General features: G+C 39.9%; 1 protein-coding gene and 1 long non-coding RNA gene across 3 annotated transcripts in view; one reads left to right on the top strand and one right to left on the bottom strand.

The window, feature by feature from the left end:
• Window positions 1-457: 457 nt before the first annotated feature.
• spidr (scaffold protein involved in DNA repair) overlaps window positions 458-12542 on the top strand; it is a 31160-nt gene continuing 19075 nt past the window's right edge. The window contains exons 1-8 of one of the 2 annotated variants that reach the window (XM_053437745.1): window positions 458-648; window positions 973-1137; window positions 1865-1931; window positions 2275-2451; window positions 2837-2979; window positions 5569-5804; window positions 6934-7034; window positions 8748-8967. In XM_053437745.1, coding sequence (XP_053293720.1) covers window positions 634-648; window positions 973-1137; window positions 1865-1931; window positions 2275-2451; window positions 2837-2979; window positions 5569-5804; window positions 6934-7034; window positions 8748-8967 — 1124 coding nt within the window. In that variant the 5' untranslated portion in view covers window positions 458-633. Of the gene's footprint in view, window positions 649-972; window positions 1138-1864; window positions 1932-2274; window positions 2452-2836; window positions 2980-5568; window positions 5805-6933; window positions 7035-8747; window positions 8968-12542 lie in introns of those variants that run through there. The other variant, XM_053437746.1, reaches the window with a different exon arrangement.
• On the bottom strand, window positions 9540-10996 carry LOC128454365 (uncharacterized). Its single transcript, XR_008341626.1, has 2 exons — window positions 10615-10996; window positions 9540-10197 (listed from the first exon to the last, which is right to left on the bottom strand). It is a non-coding gene; the product is annotated as an uncharacterized LOC128454365 (long non-coding RNA).

The raw sequence follows: 12542 nt of genomic DNA, 5'->3' as shown, positions 1-12542 counted from the left end.
TCTTTCAATTATTTCTATTTTATGATTTATACTCAACTACTTTTAAAAGTTAAAATTTGTCCTTTACCTTTCACTCCATTATATTTTTATCATAGCAGCATTTTGACGATAGCATTGAGCATAACTCATTTTATAATAAAACATGTAACATATTAACCTACTAAAGATTATTTCTACTAGCTCTTTTTTTACACTAATATCCTGCTTAAAATATACTAAATCAATAACTAGCAATATAACCTACTTCATAAGTAAACACTTAACTTCTCCACTTCAATTTCTGAATGCACGACAATGGAAGAAGATGGCTGAAGAGTCCAAATTAAAATCCAACAGTAAACTACTTGAACGTGTTCGGTTATTAATTCTGGAAACAGGCCTTTACTTTGAATGGGAAGCTGATGAACGGAGCCGCCCGCCTCCGGTCCACGTTGTTGAATAATCAAACACACCCCTCCTCAGAATTGAGCAACCGCTGCCAGTCTCTTTCTTCACCTCGGGTTGTTTTATTTAAGACCTAGTTAAAGAAGCAAAGCACCGGCTGAGCGACCCCACGCAGCATTATGATGGTGAACCTGTCTTTTATCTGACGTGTGAACGGCAGCAGCGGACTCGTCTTCACTTTCAGTCGCCATGTCTTCCAGAAAAGTGAGTAACCTGCCTGCTAGCGTTAGCTTTAGAGGCAACTTAACCTGCTAACCTCAGGGGCTAGTTAGCTTTAGCCGCGTGCCCTCCCACAGCTGAGTGGAGTTAACTTGTCAGACATGTATTGATAAATATATATTGTAATAACTGAAATGAGACCAGGGCACAGATTGTGTTTGCATTCCATGTGTTGTCAGTGAACCCGGTGAGATGACCCGCCTCAGACAGCAGGAAGGCTAACTTCTGAGCAGCTGAATAACTTCCTTTGAGTCTGATACATGTCTTCACCTGCTCCATCTCCATCCTGTCCTTGTCTCTTCTTCGTAGCGGAGAAGGTTCTCCAGGGATCTGCAGTGCGTGTCCTTCCCGGATGATGCGTCTGGACACGGTGTCCAGGGAGAGAGGAGAGAGCCACCGTCCCTTTCATCCGTGTCCTCGGCCAAGAGCTGGGACAAGTGTGGGGACAGTTTCCTGGACTCCCCGGGGATTGAGGTTCATACAGTCTTATGCATTTAAGTGTATCTGCAGCTTTTTCAAAGTATTGTAAAGTACAGTCCTTTTAGGTGTTTCTTTGTAAGTTTTTAGAAGACATTAAAAAAGTCTTACCTCTTATGTTCAAAGGAACAGACTTTTCTTCTTGCCTGCTGTGCATGAGAACATTATACACACACCTGGGGGACATAAGGGAAATGTTAACATTTGAGTTTCTTTATTTTTGGGGTTGTTTCACCCATCAGTTTTCTGGTGTCCATCTGGGTTCAATGGGTTTATCTGTGGGTAGAGATGAATAAAAAGCCCTCAACTTCTCCTATTCTTAACCACAAATTATGTCATCTGCCTCCTTTTTGTAGTAGTTTGTGTCTTTTCGAGTATTTCCTGTCTTTTAAGCGTGTTCAGGCGAAATCTGTGACTCTTAATTTTTAATTATACAGAGGCCCTGGGCTGTTTCTGTTCCATAATCAATGAAAGAGATGAGGTCACGTCATTTGATTCAGGACATTATTAGTAGTGATTGTGACATGCAGCTAGGAAGTATGGACAGACATGTGGTGCAAATGTCAGCAATTTGACCTTAAGAAATATGTTTGATTAGCATTTTTTGTTGTGTTAAAAAGTCTTAAAATCTAATTTGGTTAACTTCACATAAACTCTGTGTATTTATTTCCCTATTGCTTCGACATTATTGACCTAATCGATACACTTTCGTTTGTTGTTGCAGAACCTCAAGTCATCGGGAAGAAAACTGTCGACCATTAGAAAGTTGGCACAGAAGAACCCTGCTTTAGGTAATTTGTTGTTCTCTCCATTTTATTCATTCGACACAGCAGTGATTAGGAAAATAAAGTGATATCATTTTTATTATCATTTATTTTATAGTTTTCTGTTGTTACACTTAATTTGACACTGTTTAAGAACAATAGACTTTTAAATATTAAATGGTTTGCTCCTTTGGTTAATAAAAAAGTAGGATTTGAAGAATATGTACATTTCTCCGTAAGGGAACAAATAACAAAATATTTTTGGTATCTGCACTGAAAATTTGATATCGAATTGACACAAGTATTTAGTATCAGTATATCTCTTAGTTTATGAATATATTATTACCCTCTTATGTATGTGTTTGCCTAGTGCAGACCAATGCCGGTCACTGTATTGAGGACCCGGTGCACATTGCGTGGAGCTCCACTGACGGTGAACAATCTGACGATGAGACCCAGAAGCAACCACCTCCTCAAAGACCAGGGAGATCTATGGCTCCCGTTCGGTCCTACACCAGAGAACTGTGCATGCTCAGCACTAATAAAGGTAATGTTACCGAATCACAAGGTCCTGGACGTACTGGCTTGTTTTAGGCTGAACTCTACACCAGGTCTGGTTTAACCATCTGAGTTTGGAAACTTATTCCTGACATTAGGCAGGCTGTCAGAGCCACAACTACACAACATCTCTAGGTGTTGGTAATGTATTTTGTTGCCTTTGGACTGAGCCAGGCGAACTAGTTCCTCATTTCTGGTCTTTGTGTAGTGCTAATAAATCTTTTCAAGTGTTTGTTAGAAAGCAGGCAAGTGGATAGTTCAGAGAATGTGAACAATTTGTTCACATTGTTCTTCACATTAGCTTTGTTCCTGAGTTTTCTCACTTGTTATGCAGTTGATTGTCATCCTGTGCTTTTCTTCTTTCTTCTCTTCAGACGACCTCCCTGCCATAGACACAGACAGCGATCTGGCTGAGTCTGAGGACCATGTAGAGAAGGACAGCAGGCAACAAATCTCTGACTGTGAATCAGAGTCACTCGAACAACAGCCACCAGATTTACTGCCCAAACCAACAAACGTGAGTGAACTACACTTACTCAGATTGTGGAGGTAAAGGAACAAAGACAGTTTCTGTTGTCTCAATGTTGTCATTTGTATTTAAGGACACTAGGTGGGGCCCATACCCTTTATTAAGCACTATGTAGCTACTTGTCTTTCTCTCTAACTGACTTATGGTATTTCAAATTTAAAAGTGCATGTAGTCATCTACAGGGAGCAAGTGTGTCAGTACTTTTCACAGGGTCCAGTGACACACCACACCATACTCTGTTTACTATATGCATTAAACCTATTGACTTTTATTTTTTAACTTTAACTTAGACAGCATTAAAGACAGACTCATGCTCTTTCCTTGTAAAATGTAAAATTATATTTAAGTTATTGTTTATTTTTAAGACTTCATGCAACAGTTCCCTAAGTGACTTCAGTTTAGTATTAATTTCCCTTTCTCCACTAGATGGAGTATTTCCCTTATTTTTAAATGTCCTCAAATGGCCTTACACCAGCAGCTGCACTGAGCACTTCCTTCAGTCATGTTCCAAACTGTCAAAGTTCACAATCAGAGGGAGCAATAAAACGCTGACTGAGTGTGGTGGGCAAGCTGCCACTCATTTTTTCCCCTCAGATGAAGATATCTACACATAAAGGAAGAAATGTTTTCATTCTAATTAAGACGGAAGATCCTCTGAAATCCAGATTTGTTAAGAATTAAAGGAAGTAGGAACATTGCAGAGTTTCAGCGCAGTTTAACAGAAAGAAAAAAACTATTACATTAATTACTCTTAAGATTGTCTCAAGCAAAAAATGTCAAAATTACTGTTGATTCCAGCTGTGCAGATGCGGGAATTTGTGCATTGTTTTGGTCTTAGTTTACAGTTAATTGAATATTTCTGGGGTCAGGTCGCAATTCCAATCACAATCACCCATTGTCATTCTTTTCTTTGACAATGCATTTACTATGTATTTTATTTAGGTACAGCGGTTATTTCATTAGTAATGCTGTTATCTTTGGTGTCAATCATTTGTGGGCTTCGCTGCAAAAGACTTTGATTGACTTTTCTCCTCGGGAGTTATTCAGGAGCAGTGTTTGTGAAAGGCAGGGCTCTCGCTTTGAGAGAATGTTCAAGGAGTGGTGAAGGTGCTCAGGCCCGAGACCACACGGTACACAAGGCTTGTCACAGCACACATAACAAAGTGTAAGGATCGGACGGATGTGGTCGGATGGCTGTCGAGATTGTGCTTCTTTCAAAGTGTCATTGAAAAGGATAGCTCTGGTTTAAGATAACATCTAAGTCATCGCATTGTGGTTTAATGTACCCACTAATTAAAGTCAATCAATCACGCTTTCAAACAAATGGTGAATTTAAGCAACGACCATGTTTTGACAGTGCACTTGAGTTTGCAGGCTGTTTGTGGAGAGGAAGCCTGTTGACAGATTAACATCACTCCAGCAGACCCAGCTACTTCCTTTTGTCGCAGTTTATTTGCTGCTATCAGCTCTGCTGTCACATACGATTTTTAAATCACCTAACAGGACGCTGGAGGTCAGAGGCCCATGAGAAAGATAGACTAAAGTTTCTCAGATACTGAAATGAATGCATGTGCAACAGGTTGATTAGAGCATATTTAGTTGAATAAGCCTTTAGCTATGTAGCAGGTGGATTTATAATGTGTTTTATTATATTGATTTCATTAGAATATCAGGATGGAGAGACCTAGTTTGACTTCTGCTTCTATACAGCCAACTGTAAATCAAACCGGATCTAGCTGGATGGAGAGGGGGAAGAATCGCAATCCAAGTCAGAGTTTATTGCTCCAGATAAATGCATGGCTGACTCACTTGACATATGTCTGCCAGATTTCTGCTTTATTGTGATAGCACTGGGAGTGGATAGGCGGAGCTCTGAGGCCCCCTTCCCAAACGAAACGTGTTGCTGAGTCCTTTCGAGTCCCTTAAGAACAAGCCTCCACCACCACAGCAGCTTCTCCCTAGATCAGGGCTGTACCGACGGAGACTATAAACGTAGTTTTACTACTGTTTGTTCAGGAAAACATGCGAGTGCATGAAGCTGCTAGGAGCAGAGCACTCACAATGCTTTCAGTGCCGGGTGAAAACATTTTTGAGCCTTGGCCAGGGACATAGTGTTCCTTTCTCTCTGTGGCTGGGTTAGAGTGTGACGTCTGCTGGCACTCTGCCTAGCAGGGTCAAGTTGAGTCAAATAAGAGAGCATGTTGGCTGACAGAGCCTGGTATGCTGGTCTTGTCAGCACATGACAGGAACTCAGGTTTCTCATGGATTTTTCCATGAGAGTTGATTCTCTCCGGTGCAGCGAGCTGTGATGCAGCAAAAAATATTGTTTTGTTACCATATCTTGTTTATTAGTCAGCCTGTCAGTGTGCCAGTGTACCACAACCACCCACATCACTCAGTTTATTGATCTTATCAACTCATCATTAGAGTGCTGAGAACATTTAAAACATTTTATTTTCCCCCTGATTCACAGTGTATTTGTCATTCAACACTGAAAATTACATTTCAAAACTAGGTCAAATTATTACTTTCATTATTATCACTTAATTAATCGCTAATTACTCCTTTTATCCCTAGCTGACAGAGCTTGAGATCTCAGGCTACGTGTCTGATGGAGAAAGTATCGGTGACTCCATGACCCCGAGCCGCCTGGACTCCGAGAGCTTTTCTCTCCAAACTGGTGAGGGCAGCAGAAGGTCAGTCGGTGACTGGGTCAGATCCGCTCAGGCAATGCTGCAGACGCCTCAGAAACAGCTTGACCAGCAGTCAAAGACTCCAGAAGACTCGGCTAAAAAGAGGAGAAAGTTCCAAAGGTTTGATTTCTGCACATTAGAGACGTGTAGATCCAACTTTTTCCTCTTGTGACACCAATTTTCATATCTCCGCTCAGGGTCTTTTAATTCTGGATCTAATATTAATATTCCCTTTTCCCCAAATTTGAAATGTGTATTAACTCATTGGGAAAGTTTTAATATATGATAACATGAGGTTATGGATCTTTGTGGGACGAAAAGCCTCTTAGTCTACTTCCTGATAAGGGTGAATGATGATGGAGTAGAACTGTTTAATGACATAATGACACTGTGTCTAATAAAATAGATCAGTCACGTCTGGCCAATATCCAACCTGCTTGATAAAGTCAGAATTACATCCTCTCAGTGCGCCATTATACACACACATACACATCCTTTGGCCATGTTATTGGCTACACATGTAAAATCTCATGCAATCCAATGAAAGTCATCCAGAAAACTTTACATTTACAAAGATAATATTTTTCTGGTTTGATATAATTAGTTTAACTGTGTTTATTATTCAGGGTGTAGGCTACAGAGGTGCTGAACTGACCTGCTTATACTGAAACGTGTTTCAAATGTTTTGCTCACCCCATTTACAAACACGAGGGGGAAAGAATATTAGAAACACATTTGCGATACACACACTCCAGCACAACATCCCCACAAACTCTCACCTCTTAGACCTGTGATGTTGTAAACGTTAACTTGGAAGTAAATGCCTCTCAAAAAGCTTCAGCAAAGTTTTGTATCAAACATGATCATTTTCATAAATATACAGTTTCTGGCAGGTCTGTGTTGCATAAGGCGGTCGGGGGGGTGTATATTAAGTGCTGTAGTGTATTGCTTCATAATAGAAGCCGACGTAGTAGAAACGACGTAATCTCGCTGCCAAAGCTGATAGTCAAACTCTGGCTGTGAAGTTTCCCCACCAGAGCTGTTGATGAAAGGGACACCTGGTGTCACGGTTTGGGTGCTAAATGTCATTCCATCTCCAAGCCCTCTCAATCTGACAGATGACTATCAGTAGCTTTTGACAGCTTCGTGTCTGCATCACAAAATCTTCTCTTTCTTTGAAATAAACAGCTTTGCGTTGTGCAAGTTAATTACGTGTGCATCTGTGTGTGTGTGTGTGTGTGTCGCACAGCGGAGGTCTTGCTGAGAGGCTGAATCGACTCCAGTGCAGACAGAGGTCAGCTATTAGCTTCTGGAGGCACCAGTCTACTTCTGACACCTCAACAACAACAGGTGATCCACGTTAGAACACACCCACGCACACTCATACAAACCTGACTAACCATTCAAGTTTAACAATGAACATTGATCTGTGAGTGGGATGAAGCCTGCACAAAAGCAGGTGTGATTTGAAGAAAAAAAAAAAAACACACATTATATGGAGAGGCCGCACTGAGGAGGAAGTGCTGGCTGTAGGTCATGAGCTACATCAGTAGGTGACAGGAAACTGCTTACCTAGTTCTTTTTTTTTTTTGTTTCTTTCCGTGGTGTACCAAACCACTTGTGCTCTCTTGATGTTTTGAATCTGTTTATAATAGGACACAAGTGGCAGCTTGATTGTGACAGTTGACGGCGGAAAATGAAAACACCCACATGATGCTCCTTAAAAGTTTGTGGTCACTCGATGGTTTGACGAGTGTGAAGAACAGGTTTATTATGTGGTTTATTGATTTTAATCTGATAAATATTTGTTGTCTCTATTTTTGTATTGAAGATTCCACATTCTGTTTACATTGAGTTTTTGATCCTTTTACATCAGATGCTGTTCACCAAGAAATTATGAAACTGCGGGACACGTTTCCACAAAACCTGGTGGAAGGATGTGGTGTTGGTCTTAATGTAACATTGTTAGTTATGGTGGGCTTTTTTAAAGAAAAATAGGTGAGGTTTTTACCTGGCATCTTTAGAGTGCTAATATTAATGAACAGGTGATATTTGGTGTTGATCCGGTTAATGTTTCGGAACAGGGTTGATATTTATTCGGTTAGAGTATGATAACAAATATTCCTTTCAGCTTCATCAGAGAATTAATACTTTGCCTGCGTTTCATGTGAACAAATTGTTGATCATTTCTTGGTACTTGTGTGAATGTAGTTTTGTGCATAATCAGACTTTTTCCGATGATTCTCTCGCACATTCCTATTAATCAACACTGCTACCAGCTGGTTAATAATGTTATAGGACAATTGTTTATCTCTGCTGTAGTAATTTTGGTGAGTGATGTAATACTACTTGCACATTCACAAGAAGCAGGATTTGTTTACTTTGAGTTATCAGGTCATTATAGGTCAAATGGAGGAATGGTGCACTATCGTTTTGTTCTGGTTTGCTGCCCGACCGTTTTCGGAGGATTTTGTAATCTGGGACCTAAATGCACTGAGCACAAATTAAGCCCTCAACAATCGTGTGTGGACAAATGCATGTTATAACAGAATAGTTCTCTAGTGATCCCTTTGATATGATTTGCACTTTGCATATTAAGATTTCCCCTCCGGCCACTTTCTGAGATTAACATACAGACACTAAACTGCAACGACTTTGAGCTCTCTTGCCTCAGTTTTTCTCTATTCAATGCAATCAAGTATACTCACATCATTTGCATTCAGCCAAGTTACTCTCTTATCTCAATTTGTTATATAGCTTTAGGGCATTGTCTTGATTTATCTCTTTTAACTTTATTGTTCGGGCCAAAAGTACACTGAGAGCTGTGGTAAAATTCCAAGCATTTGCACATTCACCCGGTGGGGCTCAAATTTTATATCCACCTCAGACTGAGTCAGTAACTGCTTCACAGTTATGCAGTGCACATTTTTCTAATGCTAAAAGTGAATTACTCTCATCATGCATAATGAGCCCCATAGAGAGCAAGACTCTGAGAGCATGGGTACGCACGCACTGTAACAGGCACACACTGAACATCTGTGTTGTTGTTGCTCTGCTCTCCAGTGGACAGGCCTGGTGTGCTGGTGCTGGATGTGCTGGAGGTTAAGGAGGACTGCAGTATGCAACTGGTGCACTGTGCACACCAGCGGCCTCCTGGAGAAGGCCCCCATCACAGCGACCCCGTCTCTGAGGAGAGAGCTCGTGTGCTGGTGTTATTCAACCGAGAGACTGCCGCCCAGCTGATTCCTGCAGCCGGAGATATCGTCCACATATACCCACCATGGTGAGCGCTAGCAACAAGTTTCACCCTGTAAAGTCCCAGTCGGCTCACTTCACCTGAATGTTTAACCCTGATTGTGCACTTTGATGCATGTGCTGAAACCTGCAGTGCACAAATGAAGAATTTACTTTGCAGTGTCTGAGACATCTTGTGTTCAGCCGTCAGGTTTTGACTTGTAAATTAAAAATGAATAAAGAGTTACAAAGAGTACATGCAAATGTACAACACACATTATTAAAAGCAGAATATTTACATGTCTTGAAATTATTTTTAAGAATAATTAACCCAAAATACAAGAATTAAATGTAAAGAAGAACCCAAACTAAACAGAATAAATGAAATAAAGTGGTGTTATCCTTCGGGCACAAACTGCCTGAAGACTGATTTTACGAGATAAAGTAAAATTGATAATTTGCTCCCTTTGATTCATCAGCTCTATGTTTCCTATTATTCGTTTGGTTCGTAAAAAAAAAATCATGTCACAATCCCAAGATGACGTCTTTTGTTGTTTGACTTCAACGAATTCCAGAACCCCAAGATATTCAGTTAAAAAAAATCTCACAATCGAAAAAGTATCAGGGTTCATTGTTATTTGTTCTCTGTTGATTCAACTGTAATTGGAAGTTTCAAGTTACATGTTATATCTGTATCTCTAAAGTACCACAGGCTGATGGATAGAGTTGCATATCTTTTTTAAATGTCAGTCATTTTTCTATTTTAAACTTAATCATCTATGGGCACTTGATCAAAAACTACACAAAAAAAACACTGTTACAAATCATGTTACACAATAAAAGACTGACTCACTGTTTGCTAAATCACACAGAATAATGCTTAGTAGACATGCTGGAGGACTGCAGATTAACATGTTCATTGAATATTGAAAAATAATTCAAAAGTTGTAATTATTTGGGGGGCTTTAAGTATCAACATAAGTTTCTCAGCTCACACTAGAGAGAACAGCAAGAGCCCAGATGTGAAGAGCAGTCCCTCACACAAGGAGCGGAGGGGCTCACAGGGGGGGGTCATGTGTGTGTCTTTGGGGATTGTTTTGGAGTTGGAGCGAGGCAGCAACAGTTGACTCCAGCTGTTGGGAGTTTGGGGTTGAGTGTACTCTGGAATATCCAGGCTGGCGGAAGCACAGGGGCCTCCTCTGCGCTCTGACGTCACAAACGGCTCCAGGGAATGCTTCACATTCCTCTTCCTGGCAGTAGTTAGGTCATTTCCAGCAAGCTGGGGAAAAAACACTGTTGGATTATTTTCTGGAGCATTTGGGAGCGGAGAGTGGAGGGAGCCAGAGGGCTGAGATTGAAAACACATGTTGGTTTAGAGAGTATCTCTTGCTTTAGCACCTCTCCTTCCATGTTATGTTCTAGTCATGAAATTACAAGATATAGTAGAGCCTCCCCCTTTCCCACTCACCCCCCCCTAAAAACCCTTTTATTATTTTTCTTGTGAACAGGCTGTCTTTCATCCTCTTTGTTTGTGCAAATTACTCACAGAAGTTACAGCATTTGGTCCAAATTTAAATCAATCAATATTTTAACTCAATTTAAAAAAAAACTCTTAAATCATAACAATCGAAAATCACAACCATGAAAAGTTGATGAGCGGCCAAATATTCTCTAAAGAGATATAAGAGTTTCCTACTTTAACTGCTACAAGACAGGCCATAGTGGAAATACCCAGAATTCAGAGCATCCGTGTAGCTGGTAAAACTCCTTTTATGACTTTCCGGTGTGACACTCAAGGCTTTATCCTCCCCCATAATTCCTACAGTGAGTAGGTTGACTCCTCCCACCTCCCACGCCTTGTCGTACGTGGGCTGTGGACTGAACGGACATACCTGCAGGGATTATTCACTTACGAGCTGTGACGCCAGCAGCCGGGGCCACTCCTTAACTTGGCTACCTGTGTGATGATGACAGGCTGCCCACTCACCTGCTCACAGCAGGGCCACACTTCCTGTACGGATGTTGCACCTGAACTAGTGAACAGTACGTTCTGCTTCACTAACCACAACATTTCTTTTACTTATCAGATAATGGACTGATAACTGGAGGGTTTGTAAGTGAGATGAGTCAGTGTAAGGTGTGGTGATGTATGAAAGACATATTCATATGATTTACTTAAGGAAATTAGCAATACAACATAATGAAAAGACATTTTGAATCAACGTATTCTGCGGACTTGCCTCTGCCGTTATTGTATTATTATATTATTGAATGATAAGTATTGAAGTATCAACATATAACCTTTACTTTAATGTTATATTATGCCTGGCCATTGCAGACTGTGACAATATTTCCTGCAGCTTGACAGGTTGGCAGAGGAGTACAAATGCAAGAGGCTTACTGTAGTGTAGACTAGTTGTTTCTGAAATTTTGCCTGGATGCCTTTTCTATATTTCCACCATGCTCCTAGCTGCTATAGTCTACGCCATCTCCTTTGCTATCAGGCGCCCATTTGCAGTGGTCGAAGGTTCGGTTCTGACCCGGACCATCACAGCATGTTATCTCCACTCTCCCCATTTCCCCCTCATGATTTCTTATCAATATAGGCAAAAAGACCCCCTAAATAAATATATTAAAAGAAATGTTTTCAACTTGTGGCTCAGTGCAGGAATGTCCCCACAGACAAAAGCTTTAAATCTCCAGTTTCCTTTGAAACACGTAGAAATTTACCTGCCACTGATGTGCTTAATCAATATTTTGTGAATTTGTTAAGGACATTCATTTATATATAAAATCCTGCACTGAGCACTCCAGCTCTGATGTTTTTGTCATATAATTCATTTGGACGAAAGCTGTGGTACAAACAGATAATACATTTTATTATAGTAAAATCGTTGACTAATTTCGCACATTTATTTATGTAGTTTTTAAAGAATAACCAGTTTATAAAAGCTGTGCTCATTTGAAAACTCACTCCATAATGATTGACTGTCAAAATAACAGTGAATACATTTTCTGTTGACTGACTAATGGATGAGTCACGCTCGTGTCTGCACCTGTAGTGGAAAGTATACAGTATGTACTGCATGTACAGAGGACGGATGTTAGGAACTGTATATACAGACTAATTAAATCAAGCACAAAAAACACTTCAGCTAATAAAACGTGTGAGATGTTTACCTCAAATTTTCAGTTTTTCTTGACATAGTGTTGAAGAGATATTGATTTTATTCTATGAGGCTGCAGTTTTTGTTTTGTACTGTGTCCAAACTCTTCCGTCTATTTAAATGTATCTTACAAATATAAAACTTGATAACTGCTAATTATTAATAATGACACTGCTGATTTACAGTTTTAGTACACAATATTTATAATTACCCATTTCTAGAAATTGCTGTTAAATTAAAAACTAAAATCATCTCTTAGTTTAACATGATACAATTCAACAAAACTACAAATCCTAGGTTCCAAAAAGTCTTCAAATTAAATCAAACCAGTCTTAGACAGAACAGAACTTTATAACCTTTATAAAGGTGTATTTCCTTAAAACTAGCATGGCAGCTGTATTTATATAATAATTTGGTTTCTTAATAATATTTTCCTTTCTTGTTATCATGGTACGTC

This window comes from Pleuronectes platessa, chromosome 13 (assembly GCF_947347685.1).
Source record: "Pleuronectes platessa chromosome 13, fPlePla1.1, whole genome shotgun sequence".
Taxonomy (NCBI): domain Eukaryota; kingdom Metazoa; phylum Chordata; class Actinopteri; order Pleuronectiformes; family Pleuronectidae; genus Pleuronectes; species Pleuronectes platessa.
The sequence above is the reverse complement of the archived record's forward strand: the minus strand, read 5'-3'. Positions and strand labels throughout refer to the sequence as shown.